Below are 25,942 nucleotides of genomic sequence, written 5' to 3'. Positions count from 1 at the left end.
AAATCAAGGTGTTGGCCAGGCTATTTTCCTTTCCCTCTAGGGATGAATCAGTTCCCAGGATCATTCAGGTTGTTAGAGAATCCATTTCCATGAAACTGTAGGACTGAGGTCCCCATTTCCTTGCTGGCTGTCAAATGGAGTCATTCCAAGCTTCTGAAGGCTTTTCATGTGTCTTGACTCATGGCCTCCTTCAAAGCCTGCAACAGTGGATACTGTCTTCAAGTATTAAATCTCTCTAAATTCCCCTCTGCTTCATCCCTTTCTGACTTTCCCTTCAGCTGCATCTCTCTGAGTCTTCACACTCTTCTTCTGCTTTAAAGGGCCCACGTGATTACATTAAGCATCTCTGGTGACACAGTGGTTAAGCACTTGACTGCTAACCAAAAGGTCAGCAGTTCAAACCCACCAAATGCTCCTCTGGAGAAAGATGTGGCAGTCTGCTTCCATAAAGATTTATAGCCTTGGAAACCCTATGGGGCAGTTCTAGTCTGTCCTATAGGGTCTCTATGGGTCAAAATCAACTCAACAACAATGGATTTGGGCTGGTTTTTTGGTGATTACATTGGGCCCTTCAGATAACCCAGGATTATCCTATTTTAAAATCACATGATTCAAAAAAAAACCCTGAATTCCATCTGCAAAGTCCCTTCACAGCGGTACCTGGATTAGTGTTTGAATGAATAACCAGGGGACAGAAATCTTTAGAGTTCTGCTCCCTACACCTGGCACAGCCTAGGCTCTGCTGCCAGCACAGTCTTCTACCTCACCTCTGTAGGAATACCAAGGTCCAGAACTATGGAGAAGAAACCCTCTTGCTCTGTGGTAGGACTAGAGCCAGGCATCGGTCTCCTACTGACCAGGTCGGTGCCCTCCCTACCTCACCATCCCATCTTAGGCCCTCTGGAATGATCCATGAAGGAGGGTCACTGGGGATCCAGCACAGGGGGCAGATCTGGGGCCTGAGGTCTAATAGGCATGGCTTATTGCTCTTCAGGTAACTAGGATGGGCAGAGGGGTGTAATGGTCCCAGGGCACCTGGAAGGGAAAACACTTGGGAGGGAGGAATACTTTATCCCAAGGCTAACGATTTACTTTCCAAATAGTAGCCATGTAGGGTCTTTTCTATACGTTATCAGGCAGGATCAGTCCCTGGAGAAGGACATTATGCTTGGTAGAGGGTAAGCAAAAAAGAGGAAGACCCTCAATGAGATGAACTGACACAGTGGCTGCTACAATGGGCTCAAGCATAATAACTGCCTTAGTCATCTAGTGCAGCTATAACAGAAATACCACAAGTGGATGGCTTTAACAATGAGAAATTCATTCTCTCACAGTCTAGTAGGCTACAAGTACAAATTCAAGGTGCCGGCTCCAGGGGAAGGCTTTCTCTGTCAGCTCTTCAATTCATCCACTGGTCTAGGAGCTTCTCTGCACGGGAACCTCAGGTCCAAAGGACACACTCTGCTCCCGGCTCTGCTTTCTTGGTGGTATGAGGTTCTCTATCTCCCTGCTTCTGTATTCTCTATTTTATATGTCAGAAGAGATTGACTTAAGACACAATCTAATTCTGTTGATTGAGTCCTGCCTCATTAACATAACTGCCAATAATCTACCCTATTAACATCATAGTGACAGGATTTACAATACATAGGAAAATCACACCGGATGACAAAAAGGTGGACAGTCACACAATATTGGGAAGAGTGGCCTAGCCAAGTTGACAGATATTTTTCAGGGACACAATTCAATTCATGACAACAACGATCACGAGGTCGGCACAGGACCAGGCAGGGTTTTGTTATGTTGTACATACCATCACTATAAGTTGAAATCGACTTGATGGCATCTAACAACAGTAGGGTCTTTTCTGGGACATCTGCCTCAAAGCACAGATGAGATGGTCACACCCACTGGGGCATCCGGACAGGGACAGATTCATAAACTGACAAAGATCTGCTTGATTTGAAATAGTATCTGTGGAGCCGACCCAGCACCCACAGGCTGCACTGAATACACAAGAGCTTGCAAAGAGGCTCTTTAAGTGCAGATCCCTGAGCCCGACCCAGACAGACTAAGGAGCCCTGGTGGTGCAACAGTTAAGCGCTGGCTTCTAACAGAAAGGTTGGTTTTCGGTTCAAGCCCACCCAGCAGCTCTTGGAGACAAAGACCTTGCGATCTGCTTCCGTAAAGACTGCAGCCAAGAAAACCCTACAAGGCAGTTCCACTCTGCCACACGGGATTGCCACGAGTCAGAATCAACTCTGCAGCACCCAACAACAACACCCAGACCCACTTGGTTAAAACAAGGACAGCACTCTAGGAATCTGCTCCCCCAGGTGCCTTCAAGGCAAAGCCTGGGCTGAGAACTCCTGGGGAGGAAATACAGGTCAGAAGGACGACTTGAAAGAGGTCAGGATTCTGACACGAAACTCAGAGGCCACTGTGACCGCTCCAAAATGCTTTCGGCTGCAATAGAAGTGAATGAGTGCGGACTAGGTCAAAGCTGGGCTCAGACTCCCTCTACACACTTATTGGGAAAGTTACCATCAACTCTTAAAGCCTGAGTGTCTGGGCCTGTAAAATGGGAGTCAACAGCATACCATGATAATGTAAGTGAAGAACCCAGCCCCATCCCTGGGTGCCTGAGGGCTGAATGTGAGTCTGCCTCTCCCCCTTAACCCATGCAGTCTCAGAATGGTTTTCCTTAGTTTGAAATGGTCGTGGTTCTATTCGCTTCTCTTACACTCAGACCCTTAACCTCATCTTCCTCCTTTCTTCAGATTTGCAACATAGAATGGCCCTGCAGCTGCTAATGTAGCTTTCTGGGCAGAAAGACTAAAATGCCTGTTGGAGGGAGAAGGGGCTCACAAAGATGAACTGTCTAGTACCTCTAGCTGTAAATTCACCCCAAGGCAGAAGGGAAGACCAGAGGTGTGCAGTTAGTGGGGACAGGGAGACAGGGCTCTGGGAACACGGACAAGGAGTGAGATTGAGGCTCTGCGGGGCGAGACAGGCAAGGAGATGGAAGGTCTAGGGGCGAGAGCAGAAAGGAAGAGGAGGTCTCTGGGGGTAGGAACTGGCAGGCAGATGAGGGATCTGGGGGTGGGGGCAGGCAGGGACACGGGGGTTCTGAGGATAGGAACACACAGGGAGAGGTCAGGCTGCGACTTGCCCCCTCGCCACCGCCCGCCGCACGTCGGTGGCAGCAGTGGGAGCAAAGCAAGGACTCCCCCAGGCCCAGCGGACCAACACGTCTTCCTTCCAGAGAAGAAGAAAGGGGAGTGCTGTGACAAGGGCAGAAAGGGGTCGGCGAGGAGGCGGCAGAGACCAGGCGCGTCGGGGTTGCCCGCCCTCCGGCGACCCGGGCACCGGAGCCTGGGGCGCTGCGCCAAGGGCACAGGGCTGTCCCACGCCGGGCGGCCGCCCCGCCCCGCCCCGCCGCCTCGCCCCGCCTCCCGCCTCCAGGTCCCGGCTTCGGGCCGCCACCTCCGCCCGCCTTCCGAGCTACCGCCGCCGCCACGATGTGGGCCGTCCTGCCACTGCTCTGCGCTGGGGCTTGGTTCCTGGGACCCCGCACCTGCGACGCCACCGCCCTGTCCGTGAGCTCCTACGGTACGGGAACGGGGGTTCAGAGGCGCGGGCCGGGCTCCTGGGAGGGCCTCCGGAAAGGGGCCGCGCAGGTCCGAGGCTCGGGATTCGGGAGAACTTAGGAGAGGTAGGGGCGCCGGGCTCAGGAGGAATGGGGGGCAGGACTTTTCCCAGTCTGAGGCTCAGGGGATCTTCAGGTTTTTATGGGAAGGGGTCTCCAGCCCGGAGACTGGAGGGAGGGCGACTTGGAGGGCCAGAGAAGTTGGTGGGCAGGGTATCAAAGGACCCACTTGCCCAGATGGCTCCAGAACCTGGAATACCAAAGAAGCCCGCAGGCCTTCTGCCTTCCCCCTCCCAACTTGACACAGAAGGCTCTGATCTGCCCCCATCAGAGGCGAGCAGGGGCTTTCCACTCTTTTCTATCAGCATCCACCCCTCCCCGGGGACTTGGCACAAAGGGGATCCCCATAGGGGCCTTGAGAGTCTATCTGTAGAATGGGTTCCAAGTGATTGCCGGTGGCCAGGACAGCACCAAGACCAACAGCCCCTGATAACTGAGGGTACTCCAAGGACCCCTGGTGTCAGGTCAAGCCTCAGGACTCCCTGTTCCAGGCTGGTGGACTGTGACTGGTCCAGCGTCCAGCTGCTCTTACGTCTTCCTCTGCTGCTGTGCCTCCAGGCCTGTCCCCAGGCTGAAGGCAAAAAGCCTGCTTTCCCAGCCCCCTTCCTTCCCTGCTGTCCCAGCCCCAGACCACAACCTACAGGCTCTGGAGCTTCCAAGGCCCACCTTCCTCCCTCAGCCTGGGGAAGAGAAGGGTAGCCACAGAACAGCCTGGGCCGGGGGCAAAGGTCACTGAGGCTGAATTTTGTCTTGCCTCATTCCTTCCCACCCATTTATGAAATAAAGCTCCCAAGCCTTGAAGCCACCAAGGACCCTCACTCCAGGTCAGTCCAACCAGTTGCTGTCCAGCTGACTACAACGCATAGCCACCCCATGTGTGTCCAAGTAGAACTGTGCTCCACAGGGTTTTCATGGCTGTGCCAGATCACCAGGCTTTTCTCCTGAGGCGCCTCTGGATGGCTTCAAACCACCAAACCTTTTGGTTAGTAGCCCAGTGAAGGAAACCCCAGCTACAAACAAGCAAAAGCTTTGCTTCACCCTGACAGTGCTGCTGGCACCAAAAAAGGCCAGAGCTGAAAAGTTGTCTTAACTCTAAACAGGGATCAGCAATCTTCTTCTATAAAAGGCCAGGTAGTAAATATTTTGGGCTTTGTGGGCCATACAGTCTCTGTGACAACTACTCAACTCTGTCATTGTATGGTGAAACTAGTCATAGATAGTATGCAAATGGCCATGTGGCTGTATGCCATTAAACCTTTATTTATGGACCCTGAAATTTGCATTTTATTTCATTTTCATATATCACAAAATATTATTCTGCTTTTGATTTTTCTCCAACTGTTTAAAACTGTAAAAGCCACTCTTAGCCTGCAGGTTGTAGTTTGCTGGCCCCTTCCCTAGATACTTCCAGCAGAGCCCACCAGGCAGAGCACACTAAAGCTACTTCTTCAAAAAGTCACAACTGGGTTGAAATGGATCCATTTGAGGTTGGGGCATGGGAAGCCTGAGGTCGCACCAGCAGGTCCTTCTGGTCCCACCCCAAAGTCATCTCTACGACCTCTGCCCTGCTGCCTGCCATGGGTGCTTTTCTTCCACCAACCGTCTACAAACACAAGTCCGGGAGTTTTCACACCTCTTGTTGCTTTTGAAACCTCCCAGAGGCAAACGCTATTCAGTTGTTCTAAATTGCGTCTTGCCTCAGACCTTTGTCTTTTCCGTGAAAGCAGCCAGCTGGAGCAGGGCCTTTAACCAAGACTTGGAATCCACTAAAACCCTCCAAAGAACCCATATTGGGTAGACAGTGAAAACTGAGAGCCGGAACTGAACTCAACAGGACTGCCTTGTTTTTCAGGTCTCGCGAGTTTTCCACCTTTGACAGGGTACAGCCTTACCACTTTTCTATCGCTATCGCTATTAGTGGAAAATATTTGAGTTTACCTTCTCTGACAGGTTTCTACCTTACAGAGGTTCTGGCTTTCACAGGTTTTACTCTATACGCATTTTTCCCAGGGAAAATAGTATAGTTCTCATGAGTTTCTGGAACATACTCCAGAAGGAGCTCTAAATGTTATATAGCTGTTGCTGTTAGTTACCATTGAGTCAGTTCTGACTCATAGCAACCCCATGTGTACACAGTAGAACTGCACTCCACAGGGCTTTCAAGGCTGTGACCTTTCAGAGGCTGATCGCCAGGCCTTGTGAGGCACCTGTGGGTGGCTTTCAACAGCCAACCTTTCAATTAATAGCTGAGCACTTAACCATTTGCGCCACCCAGGAACTCCTACTATACAGCAATGGTCTTCAGACTGGGGGATCCCTGGGGGAACACGCAGACCTTCAAAGTGGTATGGGCTCAAATAGCTTTAAGGGGGGATGTTTGCAGATCCTTGCCTTTGAAATGTCATCTCCGTGAATACTGATCTGCTGGAGAAAGCTCCAGAAGGCAAGGGGCCCTTTCCTCTCATTCATCCTGAGTCTGAATTGACATTGACTGACATCAGGCAGCAAACAAAAGGACAGTTATTCAAGTCTGTTATTTCCAGTTCTTCAGTGAATCTGAAATTGTAGGAGAGAGGACCTCATCGAGGTATCAGCTGTTGAGGTCTAAACATAATTTTGGATGATAGAGCACCATGTGATTTGGGGCATCAGAAGGAATACAAGGAACTGAGTGACACTGCTCTGAAAATCTGCCTTCTGTTCCCAGCTGCTCATTTGAGCAGGATTTCTCAGTCCACGGATCTATAAAAACCAAAGATAGGACCAAAATGCATGCTGGGCCTTGTCTCATTTGAACAATTGGTAATATTCACCTGTGAATACATTTATCCCATTAAGAGATGCATTTCCAATACAATTTTATTTTTTATGAATAGTAATTATTTTTTATAATATGTATTTTTTAAAAAACAAACCCATTGCTGTTGAATTGATTCCAACTCATAGTAACCCTATAGGACAGAGTAGAACTGCCCCATAGGGTTTCCAAGGCTATAATCTTTACAGAAGCAGACTGCCACATCTTTCTCCCGAGGAGCAGCTGGTGGGTTCGAACCCCCAACATTTCAGGTTAAGCAGCCGAACACTTAACCAACTGTGCCACCAGGGTTCCTTTCATGATATATAGTATATTTTAAATGTTTTGATCAGTTGGTGTACTAATTATGATTGCTGAAGTCAGAATAATTTTTTTGTAATATACAGAGACGTAGGTCATAAGAAATAACAATAATTCAAATTTATATGTTTTGCCATTGCTGTTGTAGAAAAGTATGTTAGGATGATCAAATATAATATGCTGTCTTCGGATAAGATTCTGTGCAGTGACAATGGAGATGCGGTTCAGGGAGAAAAAGAAACGAAAATATCCGACTCTTGAAGAAGATGGTGTTCAGGTTACTGATGGAGCCCTGGTGGCACAGTAGTTAAGAGCTCAGGCTGCTCACCAAAAGATCGGCAGTTCAAATCCACCAGCCACTCCTTGGAAACCCTATGGGGCAGTTCTACTGAAAAAAAAAAAAAAATGTTATCAATAGTGGTTATCAAATCATGATACCATTTAGATTCCATTAGCTAGCTTTTTTTTTTTAATGTGGTAAATATATAGATAACAAAACATTTGCCATTTCTACAATCCACTGGCTAGCTTTAATGGAATGATGTAACCATCTTATTTATAATGCATTACTGTCAATTGTATATATTGGCAACGTTTACAATAAGCTGGAATACATCATTTGCAGGTATTTAAATTTGAAATGAAAATTTTAGAGAACTTAAAAATGTCCAAGGGGCTATATCAGAGGCAGCCAACACCTGGCCACCCTGTTTCTTTTAATGGAGCTTTGCTGCAACACAGTCTCACCTGTTTGTTTTCTGCATTATCTGTGACCGCTTTTGCACTACAACAACAGAGTTGGGTAGTTATGATAGAGACCAACTGGGCTGTAAAACCTAAAATATCTACTCTCTATCCCTTTAAGAAAAAGCTTGCTTATCCCTGGAGTATATAGATGTTTTTTATTAACATCTTATTGAAATGTAACATCATACAGAGAAGTATACAAATTGTAAGCATGCATTTCAATGAATTTTCACAATCTAAACGCACTCCTATAACCAGCACCCAGATGAAGAAATAGAACATTACCAGCACCCCCAGAAACTCCCTTTTTGCCCCCATTAAGGATAGCTGCTGCCCTGACGTATAACACCATAGGTTAATGGTATATATATAGTAAAAAAAAAAAGTTGGCCCTGAGCTGATTCTGACTCATGGTGACCCCATGTGTTTCAGAGTAGAACTGTCCTGCATAGGGTTTTCAGTGGCTGATTTTTCGGAAGTAGGTTGCCAGGTCTTTCTTCCAAGGCACCTCTGGGTAGATTCGAACCACCAATCTTTTGTTTGGCAACCCAGTGCATTCACTGTTTGTGTCAGCCAGGGACATCTAATGGTATGCAGGCTTTCAAAATTAATTTGGGTTATAAAAGACAAAGTGTGAGTTCCTTTTTGCACCCTACATTAAACAACAACACCATTTTTGGTGTTCTAAATTTAGCTTGGCTACTCAAGATGCAAATCAAGTCTAAAGCACCTACTTGTCTGTAGACTCACTATTAGTGGGAGGCGGACAACATAATTCTTTTCTTCTTTTTGCAGAAAAGTTTCACTTTCAGTCATGGATGGTGCAGGTCAGTTCCCACTTCTTTTTGAAGTTTTACATCTCACAAGTTTCCTGTTGTCAAATCAAACTGTACCAGATTCGAGACAGCAGAGAGGGCTTTTCCGGCTTCACTCCCCTGGACATTTTGGCACAGGGATCTGGCCAAAAACTGGGAAAGATACCATTAACTCCACCCAAAGGTTGGTCCCCAGTGATACGTGAGTGTTGGCTGGCATCCATGCAACCTTTGGAATTCATTTCCTTGTTTGTTTTTCAAATCACCTTGTGTGCTGATTGCGAAATCCATTGGAGTACACTGGTACTTGAACTTTTGAAAAATGCTGATTTTTGCCACAAACTTGGCCCAGGGACTGGGCACTTGGCAGACCTCTTCACCAGGGCCCCTGGGGCTGTCAGCTGACTTCCAGGCAACCACGGGCCCTCATTCTGGCCACAGGTCCCCAGAGGCAGGGGATTGCTTCTCCCTTCACTGCAGAGACCCGGGACCTAGTCCCACTGGGTCACACAGACATGGCCTAAGGGACTCGTGGCAGAAAGAAAGCTCCATCCCTATTCTAGAAAAGCCTCCCTCCTGAGCTGCATCCCGTTTCTGTGACTTATTGCTGATGTGTTCTGTTTTAGCATCAAAAGAAATACAGCTCAGAAGAGTACCACCAAAGGCAGCAGACGTTTGTCAGCAACTGGAGGAAGATAAACGCCCACAACGCCAGGAACCACACATTCAAAAGTACCGTGATGGCACCTTTCCTGCAGGCTTCTGGGGACTTTGGGAGGAGAAAGCAACTCAGATCTGGAAAGAAATCAAAGAGTGATGCTTGCCAACTAAAAGGGCTTTGGAGTGGAGGGGGCAAAACCCAGGTGCTGAAGCTGTACTCAGCTGACCTCAAATTTTGGCTGGTGCTCTATATGTGACACAGGGCTGTCAATTTAGGTCAGTGCTGATACATTTCCTGGTGGTTTGTAAGGTTTACAGAAGTGTATAGAAGCCCCAGCTCTGTTCCTGCCATTTAAGGGTGGAGCCCAGATGCTGGACTCTGCCCTTGGGTTGCTGCGGTCATGAGCAGCCTCTTGGAACATCTGCCTTCACTGGAAACACATATATCAAGATTTTACTGAGGACTCTGAGAAATGATGGTAGTGCCACCTAAGTTGGTAAAATGGGCAACAAGCATAAACCGGGTCAGAATTTCATTTCTGCCCATGTTAGCTGTGTGACCTTTCTGTCATTACTGTGTGCCGTTGAGTCAATTCCAGCTCCTCATAACCTGCTGCCGTTGAGTCAATTCCGACTCCTAGCAACCCAGCTCCTCATAGCAACCCTTTATGACGGAGTAGAACTGCCCCATAGGGTTTTCTGCTTTACGGGACCAGATTACCAGGTCTTTTCTTGTATGGAGCAGCCGATGGATTCAAATCACCAACCTTTCGGTTAGCAGCTAAGCAATTAGCCATTGCGCTACCAGGGCTGCTTTGTGTGATCTTCGGGTAGTTAATATGTCTGAAGCTTTACTCAGCTGTAAAGTGGAGACGATAACGCTCTCTCGCTGGGTTGCTGGGAAGACTGAATGTGGTATCGGGTGGAAACGCACTTGGCGCAGATGTACTGGATCTCCACCCGGATATCCGTCAGACTAACCAGCAGGGCTTCTGAAAAAATGGGTGCCCAAGTCCCACTGCAGACCGCATCACATCTCTGGGGTGCAGCCTAGACACCTGTACTGTTTAAAAGCTCCCCAGGTGATGCTGACGCACAGTAAGGGTTGCCAGCTACCACATCAGTCTGGAATTATAAGACCTTGGTATGTGAAGGAAACCCTGGTGGCACAGTGGTTAAGAGTTTGGCTGCTAACCAAAAGGTCGGCAGTTTGAATCCACCAGGCGCTCCTTGGAAGCCCTGTGAGGCAGCTCTGCTCTGTCCTGTGTAGGGTCACTGTGAGTCAGAATCGACTTAACAGCAATGGGCTTCTTTTTTTGTTTTGTTTTGTTTTTTTGGTATATGAAATTTGTAACAAAGACTTAACAGAGCCAAGTTGCAGCAAGGGTTCGTCATTTTTTCCTGTGTTTATTAGTGACGCACTGAGATCAACTAACTAATTATAAACCCTGGTTTGGGTTTTTCTTCTCTTCAGTGGCATTGAACCAATTTTCAGACATGACCTTTGCTGAAATAAAACAGAAGTATCTTTGGTCGGAGCCTCAGGTAGGTGTTGTCCATTGTGACCAAATCTGAATCTTTTCACTCACACGTTTGGAATAAGTTTCCAGGCTGCTCTGCCTCCAGCCAGATTCAGTTCCATCTCCGGCCACAGCTGGGGGAGTCTCCAAGGTTCTTTGGGGAGCCAAAAGAGAGGTCAGCTCCCAGCCGACCAGGCCCATGGCCTAAGCAATGTGGACCCCTAACCTAGTGTTGCCAAATAAAATACAGAGACTCGGTTAAAATTTTAGTTTAAGTATATCGCAATTATTGCCTGGGACATAATTACATTAAAAAATTATTGATTATCTGAAATTCCATTTTAACTGGGCATTATGGATTGAATTATGTCCCCAAAAAATATGTGTGGTAAATCCTGACCTCTATGCCTGTGGTTATAATCCCACCTGGGAAAGAGTTGTTTGTTTTTGTTACATTCATGAGGCAGGATTCATGTAGGGTGTATCTTGAGTCAATCTCTTTTGACATATAAAAGAGATTAAATAAGCAAGTGAGAGAAGCAGAGCTGGGGAAAGAGAGATGCCAAGCCATATGAAGATTGCCCAGGAGCAGAAGCTCAACGAGGCAAGGACCTTCCTCCAGGCCCAGAAGAGAGAAAAGGCCTTATCCTAGAGCCAGCACCCTGAATTCAGTCTTCTAACCCTAACTTCCTGAATCTGGGCCCTCAAGGGGACAGATCGGTCAGCATCTGGGCCTGTTAGACAGGGAGGATGGTTCTGACACCTACAATCTTTCTCAGTCTCTCTTGGTGATTCTGTTTTGTCTTTTCCACTTGACTTTTATAATTTATTCTTGTTGTTGATTGGTGATTCCATTTTAATTACATGGTGTGTTAGTTATCTAGTGCTGCTATAACAGAAATACCACAAGTGGATGGCTTTAACAAAGAGAAGTTTATTCTCTCAAAATCCAGTAGGTTAGAAGTCCAAATTCAGGGCACCCGCTCCAAGGGAAGGCTTTCTGTGTTGGCTCTGGAGGAAGGTCCTTGTCGTCAGTCTTCCCTTGGTCTGGGAGCATCTCAGTGCAGGAACCTCAGGCCCAGGCACTGCTTTCTTGGTGGTATGAGGTCCCTCTGTCTCTCTGCTCACTTCTCTGTTTTATATCTCAAAGAGATTGGCTTAAGACGCTATCTAATTTTGTATATCTCATCAATATGACTGCAACTAATCCATTATATAGGATTTACAACACATAGGGAAATCACATAAAAGGGTAGACAATCACACAATACTGGGACTCATGGTCCAGATAAGTTGACAAATATTTTGGGGGGACACAATTCAATCCATAACACATGGGTTTTTGTGTGTGTGTGTTTTTTTTAAGCAAAAAAAAAAAAAAATTTTTTTCCCTGAATGATTTATTTGGTTGTTTCAGAATTGCTCAGCCACCAAAGGTAACTACCTTCGGGGTACTGGTCCCTACCCACCCTTTGTGGACTGGCGGAAAAAAGGACACTTTGTGTCACCAGTGAAAAATCAGGTATGCATGGCCACCCCCACCCTTTCCAAAAAATAGCCACATTCTCGGGCAAAATATCAGAAAGAAAAACTCAAAAGAACCATAAAATCACCTGAAGCATATCCCCAACTCTATTTTCCTCATCTCTCCAGGCTTCTTCCTCTGAGAGGCCAGGGAAGTCATTACTTCTATGGGCCGCTCAGAAGGGTGAAAAAGCTCTTCTTTGTTGAGCTGAAGTTCACCACCCCCCAATTTTCCCCATTTTAGGTCTGCCCTGCAGGGTCATTCAAAACATTATGTTCCCTGCGCCCTTCAGAGATTGAACATCTGGGCCCCATCCCTACCATCCATGTGCTTCCTCCCTCCACCTACCTTGTCCTCCGTTACTCCTCAGGGCACCAGGTCCTCCAGGGAAGAGCGCCCCCTGCAAGGTGCAGTGGACTTGGCATGGGGAATGGCAGTACCTCTCTGCTCACCCTGAGAGCTAAGGACTTGGTCCCTTGTTGGGGAGTCTCAGCAAGTTCAGGAGAGTCTGGGCCCCACTCCCTGCTGTCCCCTCTGCCTGCTGCGGCCCATCCCCTGGAAGTAAGGTGCAGTGGCCTCCTTCAGAAAGATGCTGACCTGTCAGTTCCAGAAAATACACAGTTAACGTTTCCTTCCTGGAAACACTTGGTTTTCACTGAAATGCTCTATGAGAAACCTTTTTGTACTTCCCTAAAAGGCATGTGGCACAGCTCCAAATCCTTCAGGCTCACTGTGTTCACAGAGCTGGCAAGTGTTCTAGCCTTTTAAACACTGGGGCCAAAACAAAATCTCCCCTCCCAGCAGCAGATTGGTGGAAAGAAGCCGATTTGTGGACCATCTGAGAATCACATCACAATTCAAGGCAACAAACATTAAGTGTGGACACTTAAACCTGGTCACTATTTGGGCCAGTGGGAAGACGAGGCCTTGCAGGAATTTTCCAAGTTCTCATATTAACTGTTCCTGGGCCACCCAACAAGACCTGGGCTAAGAGTGTGGAAACGAGATGGCAAATCTCCTAGGCGTGTCACATCTGACTGTGGCCATTGTGGTTACAAATGGCAAAGATGGTATCTAACCTTAGCTCAGCAGCCCTCTAGGGTTCCTAACTTTACAGAGGAGGAAACTGAGAGGGAAGGTGGCTTTGGCCAAGGTTCAAGGTAGCACATGACAGAGGGGACTCAAAACTGGGGATCTCTGATAACTTAGTACATCTTGTAATCCATTAGAGCTCATACCAGAAGGTCAGAAAAATAATATACAGACACTCATGGACCACCTGCCTAGATGAAAGAAATGCTAACATTTTGCCATATGATTCACATTTTTTTTTAATTAAATAAAACATTTTATATTAAAAAAAAAAAAAAAAGATCTCTGCTCCAGCCAGGCCTGTGTCCAAGGCTCAGCCCTGCTTTTCTTCTTCAGTAGCGTGTGGTTACATCTGCCATGGCCAGGCCCACCTCCCTGACCGTCTTGGAGCACCTCAGACCAAGGTCTTCCCCTCCCTGCTGAGGGAAGGATTTGAGAGGAAGCGACAGGAGGGGGAGGCCAGGATGAAGGGCCTTTCCAGGGAGACTGAACTAGGGCCATGAAATGGACAGGAAAAAGGGAGCTTTAAGAGACATTTCAGAGATAGAATGTGGAGGATGGAGCTAGTGAGGGGAGAAAAAGAGACAAAGATATGATTTTTGAGGTTGGAGGCCTGAGAGAAAAATAACAACAGCAACTAACATTATTGAGTCCACTGTACTGATTGCTTGACGGGCCTGATCTTATCTAACCCTCCTAACTGCCCTCTGAGATAGGTTCAGCTGTCATTCCGTTTTAACAAATGGTAAAACTGGGGCTTAGAGAAGGGAAGTAAGTTTCCCCGGTCACACAGCTGGTGTGTGGCAGAGCTGTGATTGGAACCAGGCAGTCAGATTCTGACCCCAACTCCTAATCCTCATGTTGTCCTGGAGGTGCCATGAGTCAGGAGGCTGGGCAGTGGCAGTAAGATGGCAGAAGGTGGTAAGATGGATGGATGGGACAGGATCAGCAGGGTCTGAGGTATATGAGGCACCCAGGTGGGATCTGGCTGGGAGTCAGTTCGATGAGTGGGCCTGGGTGGAGGTCAGAGCTGAGGCTGGAGTTTGGGGGAATTGTTGGTTTAACAATTAGAACTATGGTTGAAAGTGAGATTCGTGATGGAGAGGTGAGAGAAGGTCCTAGAGACAGAACTTTGGTGAATCCTTTGGCTGGGAAACTGAGCGGAGAAGAGAAGCCAGAAAAAAGGTTCAGAAGTACAAGGAGAATTAGAAGACCATGAAATGGGGTCAGGAAGGGCACCAGGACCTCAGAGGATGGTGGGGGTTGGTTGACAAGAGGCCAGGAGTAGGAGTCCCACAAGCATCAGTCACAGGCTGTTCCAGCTTTCATGCCAGCCTCAGTTGCCTGATCTAACGTGGGGAGAAGGACGCCTGCCTCTCAGGCCTCATGCTAGCCACAGTGGACCAGTCTAGAGCAGGGCTTTGTCAACCATAAAGGCATTTGGGAGCCTTGGGAGTTCTCAGAGGGTCAGCAGAGGAAGTCAGAAGGCAGGGGTTGTACCCTGCGTCCCAGTTACTGACTCCCCCATCCCCCACCTCTGCAGGGTGCCTGCGGCAGTTGCTGGACTTTCTCCACCACAGGAGCCCTGGAGTCTGCAATCGCCATAGCCGGTGGGAAGTTGCTTTCTTTGGTAAGAAATCAGCCACTGGCTCACCTCCTGCAAACATCCTGTGTAGCCCCAAAGCATGACAGGAAGCCCAGGGCGGGCCTTCAGTGTTCTCTAGGGCTTCAGCTAACAAGCGGTTCTGGTTGTACACCAAGTGACCCAGCCATGTGGACATTTGGAATGAGAGTCTTGACTGATGCTTTCCCGAGAAAGAAATGCACCTTATTGAGGAAGCAGCCCAGAGACTCCTTCCTGGGCGGATCCAGGCGTTCCTCAGTGGGATGCCCTGGGACCGTTACCAAGGAGGGGTAGAAAAGCGCCTGCCTGGGAAATGGTCCCTAGGAGCTGTGCCCTTCCCAAGCTGCCTCGGTTGTTTTCACAGCTGGAAGCTTGACCCCCCAGAGTGAGGGGTGAGGGACTGGAGGAAGCAGCCCTGCCCCTGCCTCTGGCGCTGCCTGCTGTGTAGGAACAAGGAGTGTATAGGGAAAGGTCAGCAAGGGCCAGAAAGACCCCGAGCTGGGGAGAGGTGGATGGGGTCTCTGGCTAGGCCAGTCCTCTCCCTCAGGATCCCATACAGTTCACACCTGCAGGTCCACTCAGGCCTCTCACCTGCCTGCTGGCCTCCAGGTAGGTACTGAGCCTCTCCTGGCATGTGCTGGCTGGGCCTGACACTTTAGGACGTTCTATGACAATCCTTGACTTCGGGGAACTTGTAATTAGGTCATCCTGACACAGCATTGATTTAGCTGGAAGTGTGGATCAACAAGGGGGCTCAGCACCTTGTACTAACACCTGATGCCCTCCCAGCTTCCAGCTCACTGGGTTTGCGTTCACTCTTACAGGCAGAACAGCAGCTGGTGGACTGCGCCAAGGACTTCAACAATCATGGCTGCCAAGGGTATGTTCCTGATCACAAGCACCCCAGACCCCTCCTCATTTCCCGTTGGGTCACTTTTAGTTGCACTTCGATTTCCCAAGGAAGGAAGGAAGCTTACATTTATCTCGCGTGTGCTGGGCACTGCCACAGACATTACTCTGCTCGCTGACCGGGACGGTAGCAACATTATCCCACTTTACAGAGGAGGAGGTCACCTCACGCATCCGGTATCCCACAGCCAGACGAGGCAGAGCTGGGCTCCGAGCCCAGGCCTATCTGGTTCCGAACTCCATCCTCTTTCCAAGGTGCCGCCTGTCTGCGATTCTACGGCACAGTTAGCTTCACCAGCCACTAAGGCCTCTGGGCACGTGGCCAGAGGAGCAATCGCACATTGTCCTCCGAAACCTAGATCCACACACAGATGTCTGGGGTCTTTATATGTGTTCTCTACAGTTCTAGCCACCCCAGCTGGACAGGCCATGTAAGGGAAATTTTCTATGAATGTGGTAGTGTTGATGCTTGTCTTTACTGGGCCTGCTTTCCTGGCGCATTCTTAAGACAGGTTGTTAGGAATTTGCACGTTTCCAGCATCTCTAGCCCTCACCTCTTTCTCCACACATGCAGTACTCTGAGATGTTTCCATGGAATTGGTCAGCTTTCCTGACAAATACTATGTTGAAAGCCAGGCCTTTCGTGTTCCCCTAGAGCAGGCTCATATCCTTGACTCCTCTCCATCTGTCTGCGGCCCATCCCTCTCCCAGGCCTCAGTCCCGCTGCTCTTGGTCTTCCTCCTCCTATAGCCGAATCCTGTGAAGGCCTCTTACCACCCATGCTCCAGCCTGAGTCCCTGGGGTTCAAGGGTGAGGTCACAGCCTACCAGTCCACCATCATGTTTGTCTCATCTCTCACCTGTTTGCTCTTTTATAAACACCACCAACCTAAGAGTCTGATGCGGAGGCTCTGGGGCCCCCACTGTTTTGCCAAAGAATCTGTTTGCTTCGGTTCAAGACAGTCATTCATTTTCCATTCTTTCAACAAATATTACTGAGCACCTGCTGTGTATCTAAGCACTGGGGATTCAGCAATCAGCGGAGCACAGGCACTGACATTCTAGCTGGGGAAGACAGACCATGAAAGAGCATATAATAGATCGGGCGGCAATGAATGCTATGGGGAAAAAAAAAAAACAAGCAGGAGCAGGCGGGGGCACCGGGGGTTGCTGGGGTGTCATAACTGGCAATTAAGTTTCATTTTTGCTGAGAGGCAGCATGATGTAGAAAATGATCCACCTTGGGGACCAAATCCTGACTTAACTTTAGCTCTGGCCCTGGGCAGGAGTCCCCAAGTGGTGTAAACTGTGAACACATTCAGCTGCTAGCCAAAGGTTGGAGGTTCAAGTCTACCCAAAGGCACCTTGACAAATAGGCCTGGTGATCTACTTCTGAAAAACCAGCCACTGAAAACCCTATGGAGCACAGTTCTACTCTGACACACATGGTGTCCCTGTGAGTTGGAATTGACTCAAAGACAGCTGGTTTTTATGTGGCCCTGGGCAAGTTGTTCAGCCTCTTTGAGCCTCAGTCTTCCCACTTGTAAAATGGAAATAACAGCTTCTATCTTTATCACATGGATTGATATGAGGGGCCCCGCAATCACGTTTGCTGAGCACCTGCCCCAACTGGGTACCCAATGGCAGTGAGGAGGAGCCAGGCCCATTCTGCCAGCCACCCCGACAGCAACGCCTGACTTCGAGAGGTCTCTGTCCCACTGAAGCACATGTGCTGGCTCTTGGCCTCCAGCAACCTCGCTTAGGTTTGTTGAGCTTTATCCCAAGGCCAGACAAATGGCGCCACCAACCTTAGACTGCCTCCACTACTCCCCACCCAAGGCCTCCCAGCCCCATCCAGGCAAATAGCTAAGGAGCTCCGGTCCCGCCCACCTGCATCTGGACTGATGCCAGGTGAGCTCATCTGTGTGTGCTTCTTGCAGGGGTCTCCCCAGCCAGGCCTTCGAGTACATCCTATACAACAAGGGCATCATGGGTGAAGACACCTACCCCTACAAGGGCCAGGTAATTCTGAGCAGTTTTGGCTCCGTCTTGGTCTGCAAAGCTCCCCATCTCCGCTCCAACCATGGCCTCCTCCCCGCTTCCCTTGAGCTTCTAGTCTGCCCCTCCTGCCCAGACTCTCAGAATTGTCTGTGCTCTTCAAACTCATTCCTGTACCGCCTCTGATTGCTGAGCCCACTCCTCTCACCAAATTCAGGGCCCTCTTACCACCATCACCCTCCTTACCCTTTCTTTGGTACTATCACTTGCTTCTTCCTGAGATACCCTTCTCCTCAAGAACTCTCCCACACCTCAGATACCCTGCTGTATTTTCTCCTGGCTTCTCCCCATCCTGCAAGGATACACTAGAGCGCCATCCTCTGGCTTATTCCCTTCTTGCTAAACACAGTAGTGATCTATGTGGTCAGTCTCTCATCCTAACAATGCTTTCCTGGGCCCGTACCTACTAACCATGCCAAGAGCCTGGCCTGCTGTCATTTCACCCCAGCCTGTCTGCAGCCAAGCCCCTCATCTTTCCCCCACCTGTGTGGTTCCTCCTGGATTTTCCCTCTCGGTCTGAGCACCACCAGCCTCCCTCAGAACCTCTCGGTCACCCCATTCCCTTGACCCAGACCTTCACTTCAGTCAATCTTCTGACCATCATAGATCTTCTCACATCTACTCCTTTGGTCCATCCCATGTGCCTGTCCCCATTCACATCCTGCCTTCTTCACCCTGGATCACTGAGGATGGCCAGCCTCCACACGGGCTGCCAGAGTAGCCTCTCAAACCCAGCTCTGACTACACCCCTGCCTTGTTCAGAACTCTTAAAAGGATCCAAACCACTTGTTGGTTCCTAAACACAAGGTCCTGCCTCTCACGGGTCCTCTCTCTTGCCATCCTTGGCCTTCTCCCTGCCCCTGTCACAGAAGGGCTTTCACGTCCCTCTGTGTGACCCTGACTCTGTGCCTGCCTCTCGTCAGCCCTGTTCCCTGTACTGAGAACACCCATTCCTCTCCCCTGCCATGCCAGCTCTTACCAAGCCTCCATTTCTCAGCAATTGCCCTGCTGGGTTAGGCCCCTTCCTGTGCTCCCATTGAGTGCTGTGCTCACTTCTGTCAAAGCCAGCAGCAGGACTGTCTCCTGCCACTAGATTGTGAGCTCCTTGAAGACAAGAATGCCTCTAAGTCTCCCTTAAGTGACCCTATCACCCAGCCTGGGCCTGGTACATGCAGTCTTTGCTCATTAAATGTTAGCAGACTGCATGGGCAGGCCTAAAGCCTCAGCCTGGGCCAGGCAGCCCTAACCTGAACTCCATGCCCTTTGCCACCCTGAATAGGATGATGTCTGCAAGTTCCAGCCCAAGAAAGCCATTGCTTTTGTCAAGGATGTGGCCAACATCACACTTGTGAGTACCGGGTCTCGAATGGGGAATGTGTCTGATAAGGAGGCCAGTCTTCTCAGCAGTCACATGGCCAATCAGCCAGGCAGGCCAGCCTTTCCTGGCAGCACATCACTTTGGTTTAAAAGGTTTTAATTATCAATGAGTATCAGTCACCATGAGGGCAGCATGGTGGACGATGGGAGAGAAAGAGCATGGGACTGGCAGTCAGATGCTCTGGTTCTGACTCCAGTTCTGTGCCAGACTTCATTTTTGTGTTTCTGTTACCATGCCTATAACATGCAGGCAGTAATTCGCATGCCATGTGCGTAACATCAGCATGTACGTGTAAGGATGTGTATGAGAGATTGAGGAAGAGTGTGACTGTGTATCAGCCAGGGTAAGCTAGGCTATGCTGCAGTAATAAACAGTCCCAAAAATCTGAATGGCTTAAAACAGTCAAGGTCTATGTCTTACTCATGCTGCATGTCCATCGGCTTCGCCAGGGCTGTGCTCTGTGTCCTCTGCCTCACTCTAGAACCCAGGCAGGAGTCCCTGGTTGGTGCAGACAGTTAAGTGCTTGACTGCTAGCTGAAATGTTGGCAGTTTGAACCCACCCAGAGGTGCCCCAGAAGACAGGCCTGGTGATATGCTTCCTAAAGGTCACAGCCTTGAAGACCCTAAGGAGCAATTGTACTCTGCACACATGGAGTTGCCATGAGTCAGAATCAGCTCGATGGTAACTAACAACAACAAGACTCAGGCAGAGGGTAAATTGTGTCCTGGCTCTTAAAGCCCAAACAAGTACAGAGTCACACCTAACTGCAAGTGGATGGGGAAGTGCAATCCTGCTGGTTCCTCTGAGAGCTGGTGTGTTTGTGAACAGCCCTCATGACTCCGTGCAAGTATGGGAGGATCTGTGTGGAAGGAAGACACCTCCGTGGGTCTGTGTAGGTGTGATGTGTGCAGATGAGCGCATGAGGCTGAGCCTGTGTGTGCCCACAAGTGTATGTGAAAATCACAAACACGATGTGTATGTAATAACCAAACCCAAACCCGTTGCCATCTAGTTGATTTTGACTCATAGTGACCCTAAAGGGCAGAGTAGAACTGCCGCATAGGTTTTCCAAGGAGCAGCTACTGGTGGATTCAAGCTGTTGACCTGAGCTCTTAACCACTGTAGTTAAATTTAATTGACACACATGCCAAGCTGTCACAATAACAACAGTTTAAATTGATGGAGTGCTCACAGGTGCTATACCAACCACGTAACATGCCTTATCTCTAGACTCAAAATAACCCTATGAGATAAGTGTTGTTATTATCTTCATTTTATAATAAGGAAACAGGGGCTCAGAGTGGTTAAGTAACTTGCCTGTGGCCACAGAGCTGGAGAATAGAAGCTGGGATTTAAACTGAGATCATGTCATTCCAGAACCAGGGCTCATTGTCCCAACAATATAAAACCTACACCCTGTAATAGGGATGTTACTGACTACTACGAATTTATCTTCAGAAAACAGCCAGTTTTCTTTCAGACACACCCACCAAAGGCTGGCCTGCTCTGAGAGGGGAATCAGGGGCTCAGAGGTATCCCTTTTGCCTGGTGCCCAGGAGAGCCTTGTGGGTGGCATCTGTAGGGCACTGGAGAGCAGGCCAGCACTGGCATTCAGCCCTCTTTGGCGAGGCTGAGGGCTCAGCCAGGACCCCAGGACAGCTGTGGGAATGGTTCCAGCCGCACAGCAGTGCCCACCCCCTTGGTGGACAGGCCTGTCTTGTCCCAGAGCTGACCCAACCCCTCTGGGCCTCTCAGGGTCTTTTCCAAGCACACAGGGAAGGGAGCCACCTGCCTGCAGGTCAGTTGTTTGCTTTTTGCAACTGGGTCTCTGTCCATCCCTCCAAAGAACCATCACTGAGGAGGGCTGGGTACCCCATATCGCGCAGCACTTCCCCTCCCTCAGCAGAGTCCTGGCCTCAGCTCGTAGATCCTCCACCCTCATTTCAGCTCTTCAAGGTCTCCAGCCAGGAGAGTGTCTTCATTGGCTCACTCTAAGCCCATTGTTCCCAACTGAGAAGCTTTAAATAGCACTACTGCCTGGGATCCACCCTGTAGATTCTGATGTAATTGGTCTGGGGTGCAGCCTGGGCATCAGGATTTTTGAAAGCCTCCCAGGTGGTTCTAACATGCAGCCAGGGTTGAGAAGAGCTGTTCTCGCCTGATCATTGCAGCCCAGTTCCAAAGCTGCAGCCTCCAGGAAGCCTCTTTGATTTCCTCCCACGTGCCTTCCCCAGCTGAAAGGGACAGGTGCTACATGGAAGGCACCTAGCCCTTTGCTGGGTGTCTTAGTTACCTAGCACTGTTGTAACACAAATACCACAGCAAGTGGCTTTCAAGAACAGAAATTTATTTCTGAGCTCTGGAGGCTAAAAATCCAAATCATGGTCTTAGCCTTGTCAGTGGCCCCAGGTGTTCCTTTGTTCCTTGTCAGTGGCCCCAGGCATTCCTTTGTTCCTTGGCTTTCCTGGGCTTGTAGATCATCCTCACATGGCATCTGCCTTCTCCCAAGTGAATGTGTGTGTGTGCATGTGTGTGTTTATGTGTGAGAGTGTGTGTGTGTGTGTGTGTAATCTATACTTTTTATAGCTCAAAAGTGATTAGATTTAGAACCCTCCCTATTTGGGTATGATCCAGTTGGCATAACAAAACCCTGTGTCCAAACAGGATTACATCCACAGGTATGGGGTTAGGAGTCCACCACACATTTTTTGGGGGGACACAGTTCAGTCCCTAACACTGGGTCTTCTCTTGTTTTCACCACACTCTGGATCTTATTTATTCCTCTACTTAGAACCCTCGTGTTCTCCCAAAAAAGCTCCATAGAATGGCTTTATGGGTGCAGGGACTCCTGGGGCTCCCTCTGAGCACCTGGCCCACGAGAGGACGTCAGAGAATGATTGTGAGTGACTGAATGAGCACCCCATGGTCCCTATCCCAAAGGGTGCAGGGCTTCCAAGGAGCAGAGTGGTGAAGGGTGAAGATAGATGTCCCAATAGAACCAGCCCAGCCAAGGGAGAGAGGATACAGGGGAACAATTTGGTTTGGGAGGAGGGATTTATAAGGCAAATATAAACAGAGGAACCTGGCCATTCAGGCACAAGAGGGTGGGGCCTCCCTCACCAGTGTCCAACTCCCAAGTTAGGCAGGTTCTGCTGCAGAGGAGATGCAGCCCACCTCCTAGTGGCTGCTGTTTGGTCTAAACCATCCTCTCTCCTTTCTTCCTGCTGGATGGACATCTCTACTGCTTTGGGCCTCTAGCCCCCACCTTGGGACAAAGGTCTGTATTTTGAAAGTGGGGTTAGGATGTGACAGAGGCCATGCATGACCATCCATCGGTCCCTCTGTCCACAGAATGACGAGGAGGCCATGGTGGAGGCTGTGGCCTTATACAATCCCGTGAGCTTTGCGTTTGAGGTGACAGACGATTTCATGAAGTACAGCAAGGGCATCTATTCCAGGTGAGCTAAGATCCCAGGGGCCAGGAGGGTGGCAGGGGGGCTGCCTAAGCCTGCCCACAGGTGGTGCAGGGGACGCAGGCTCTGCCCAGACTGCTGGTCACACCATTTCTTGACATCTACCACATACTGGATATTTCACACATTCCCTCAGTTACAGCCTGGTGCAGCCCTGGAGGTCAGGAGCCATGGTCTCCATCTTACACAGGAGGAGAGTAGAACTGCTCCATAGAGTTTCCAAGGAGCAGCTGGTAGATTCAAACTGCCGACCTTTTGGTTAGCAGCCATAGCTCTCAACCACCACTGCGCCACTAGGGCACCTGCCGAGCATTAGACCCATAGAGCCAGGGGCCCCACTGACACCTCAACCCAGGTGATCTATAGCAACTGCAAATTCTCCACAACTCCTCCCCCAACCCCAGGCCTTCCTCTCTCAGGTCCTGTCCTGGCTAGTGAAGTCACCATCCCTGCTGCTGCACAAGAGAAAGACCAGAGCCACTCTGGAAGCCTCCTTTCCCCTCGTCTTGCTCCACAAGTCCCCCAGATGCTACCCCATTCACACTGCTCAAATCTGTGCTCTCCTGTGCCTGCCCATGTCTCTGCCCTTGGCCACCATCATCCTCTTTGTCCATGTCCACCCTACCACCGGTCCACCCTCCGCTAGGAACCAGAGTCGCCTTCTGAAACATTCCTCTTGCCACACCACCTTTAAATCCTCCAGTGTCTCCCCATCACCTACAGGATGAAAGCCCAGTGTCTCAGCTTGGCTGGGAGGACCCTCATGATCTGGTTCTTCCTGTTTCTCCAAGCTCATCACCCATCAAAACCCACCCATCCCACCCTGCAGACCGCATCCCAGCCACAATGAAGAGTTTGTAGTTTCATGCTTGTATCCCTGCCTTCTCAGGGAAGCCTTCCTTGACCCCACCCCATCCCCCACCCCACTGGATGGGAGCTCCCTCCTCGGGGATCCCATAGCCTTCCCCAGTGTCACAGCCTCAGTCCCCTGTATAGAAGTAGCTTCCTTGCCAGTCTGCTTCCTGCAGGGACAGACTTTTGCAGGCTACTTATGTCCCAGCACCTTGCCCCAGGCCTTGCATATGCTCATAACTCAGTCCACATCCACTGAATAAATACATGACCCTGGCAGTCTGTTCTCTTGAATTTCTTTTAATTTCCTCATGGAAACTAGTTCACTCTTGCAAATGGAAAACATATATTTTCCATAAATAGAAAATCATCTTAAAAATAAACACAGTGGTCTTACACCAGTGCTATGTTACATTCTAAGTGGACACCGTTGCCTGCAGAAGTTGAAGCCTGAGCCCTGCTTTCCTGGTTATGAAAGAGAAATTAGAAAGTGTCAGGTGTGAAAGATGGCTTAGCACCACACTGAGACTCTCCCTTCCCTGGAGCAGAAGAACTAGAAGATCAAAATTCTCTCACATCTGGTTGTCTCCCCAAGATGAATGCCTCCCAGGCTGTCCTGGGGGAAACACTACTGTAAAGCCAAGGAGAATGGATGCTGAATGTAAGTGAGTCATTGCCTTTATCCTGCCCATATTTTCAACCCTTTCTTATTTTTGTTTTTCAGTACTTCCTGCCATAAAACTCCAGATAAAGTGAACCATGCTGTACTGGCTGTTGGGTATGGAGAAGAAAAGGGGATACCCTATTGGATTGTGAAAAACTCTTGGGGTCCCTACTGGGGGATGGATGGGTAAGCAACTTCTAGGTCCCATATGCCTGGGGGTGCAGGGTGGTTGCTCAGGTCTAGAGGACATCTTCCAATGGGCTTGGAGGGAGCTGGTCAGCTGAGCCCTAGCCCAGGCCAAGGGGGAGGAGAGCCTGAGAACGTAACTTCCACACCCTTAAAGACCCCTCTTAGCAACCCCTTGCCTGTCCTGGGCCTCAGGCCTTAACAATCCTGCACTGACAGCGGGAGTCCATCTGACCCCGTAAGATCTGTCATCACTGCTAGAAAGGCAGCTCACACGTAGGCCCTGCTGGGACTAAGCCAGCCTCCGGGAGGGTCCGTTTCTGAAAAATCAGGAAAACAAGTCTATCAGCGATATGTGACAACACCTCCTTCACGGAGAAAGGGGCTGGAATCGAGGGACGGTGGTGCACAGCCTGACATGACTTTGACTGTGTCTCTCCTCTCAGGCTCCGCATCCTCACCCAAAAAGGAGAGTTTTAGTTGTTACCTCAATTAACAATTAATGATTTGTGATGAATAATTAACTACATGAGGGCCGCCCTACCCAGGGCCAGGCAGGAGGCCCTCAGTAAATTCTGGAGCGAAGTGGGGGTATGGATAGAATAAGAGAGTTAATTTGGCAGCCAAGGAGAGGGAAGGGTAAATTATTTGCAGAGTCAGATGGGTAATTTCCTGGTGAAAAGCCCCAACACTACTGTGTTATGAATAAATTAAAAGCGCACAATCCCCAGAGTTAGCAAGCAGCAAAACATACAGAAAGGTCTGTGGTGTGGAGGCCACCAGCCAACGTCAGCTCTCTCTCTCTGCCCAGGTACTTCCTCATCGAGCGAGGGAAGAACATGTGTGGTCTGGCCGCCTGTGCCTCCTACCCCATTCCTCTGCTGTGAGCAGGGATGGCAGCAGCAACTATTAGTGGAGAAGGGGAGGAACAGGCAGCCGGGGTCATTCAGTGAAAAACGCTGCCTTGGAGGAAGTGGTGGGGAGACCCACCCAGGGGCCCGCCTCCTTCCCTCCTCACCCCTGTGCCAGGGTTGGAGGCCCAAAGCAAACCAGGAAGAAGAATTTCACCAAGCAACAACCTCATCTGAATCTCCTGGAGCAAAGACGAGTACCAGCCAGGTGCTTTCAACCTAGTTTTCAACTGATCCAAACCCGAATAACAGAGTGCTTTCTTCCCAGGGGGCTACTTTTGACATTTGGTGAGAGCTCCCGGGACTGGTGCAGACTGTTTTTGCTGTGTTCTTTAGTCAATAAACATTCAGTATCTCCTGGGGCCAGGCCTGTGCTGTGTGCTGGGACCCAGAGGGGAGTGAAGACCTAGGCCTGCCCTCGGGGGCTCACGGTCTTCCAAGAGGGACACACCAAGGGGTTGCCTGGGCCTCTGGCTGGGACGATGGTATGGGTGTGGGTGTCACTGCAAGATGGGATACCCAGGAGAAGGAGCAGATTTAATTTGAGATTCTAACCATTTGCCCCAAACCTGGGTGAGGAGGTGGGGAAGGGAGGAAGAAATGTACCAGGTTCCTGCACAGGCAGGATTCAAACCCACAACACGGGCCTGGAAGCCCGTATTTCTCTATGAAGCCTCTCCAGACACACCTTCCTGCCCCAA

At 49.5% G+C, this 25,942-nt stretch overlaps 1 protein-coding gene across 1 annotated transcript; it reads left to right on the top strand.

Annotated features, from left to right (window-relative positions):
- Window positions 1-3,462: 3,462 nt before the first annotated feature.
- Window positions 3,463-25,768, top strand: CTSH (cathepsin H). The gene is made up of 12 exons (XM_049905942.1): window positions 3,463-3,612; window positions 8,370-8,401; window positions 9,016-9,121; window positions 10,524-10,594; window positions 11,987-12,091; window positions 14,730-14,816; window positions 15,635-15,690; window positions 17,659-17,740; window positions 19,056-19,124; window positions 22,507-22,613; window positions 24,205-24,330; window positions 25,142-25,768. The coding sequence occupies exons 1-12, from the start codon at window positions 3,522-3,524 to the stop codon at window positions 25,215-25,217; spliced, it is 1,008 nt and encodes a 335-aa protein (XP_049761899.1). The 5' UTR covers window positions 3,463-3,521; the 3' UTR covers window positions 25,218-25,768.
- The last annotated feature ends 174 nt before the right edge of the window (window positions 25,769-25,942 follow it).

The sequence above is a fragment of the Elephas maximus genome, chromosome 13, assembly GCF_024166365.1.
Source record: "Elephas maximus indicus isolate mEleMax1 chromosome 13, mEleMax1 primary haplotype, whole genome shotgun sequence".
Taxonomy (NCBI): domain Eukaryota; kingdom Metazoa; phylum Chordata; class Mammalia; order Proboscidea; family Elephantidae; genus Elephas; species Elephas maximus.
Note: the sequence above shows the minus strand (reverse complement) of the source record. Positions and strands in the feature narration are given on the sequence as shown.

What these genes read in the sequence shown, in the direction of transcription:
- CTSH (XM_049905942.1), top strand. Translation starts at nt 3,522, where the DNA reads ATGTGGGCCGTCCTGCCACTGCTCTGCGCTGGGGCTTGGTTCCTGGGA. An exon ending in CAGGAACCACACATTCAAAA is followed by an intron (nt 9,122 to 10,523) that starts GTACCGTGATGG and finishes TCTTCTCTTCAG; the next exon opens with TGGCATTGAACCAATTTTCA. An exon ending in AGCAAGGGCATCTATTCCAG is followed by an intron (nt 22,614 to 24,204) that starts GTGAGCTAAGAT and finishes TTTGTTTTTCAG; the next exon opens with TACTTCCTGCCATAAAACTC.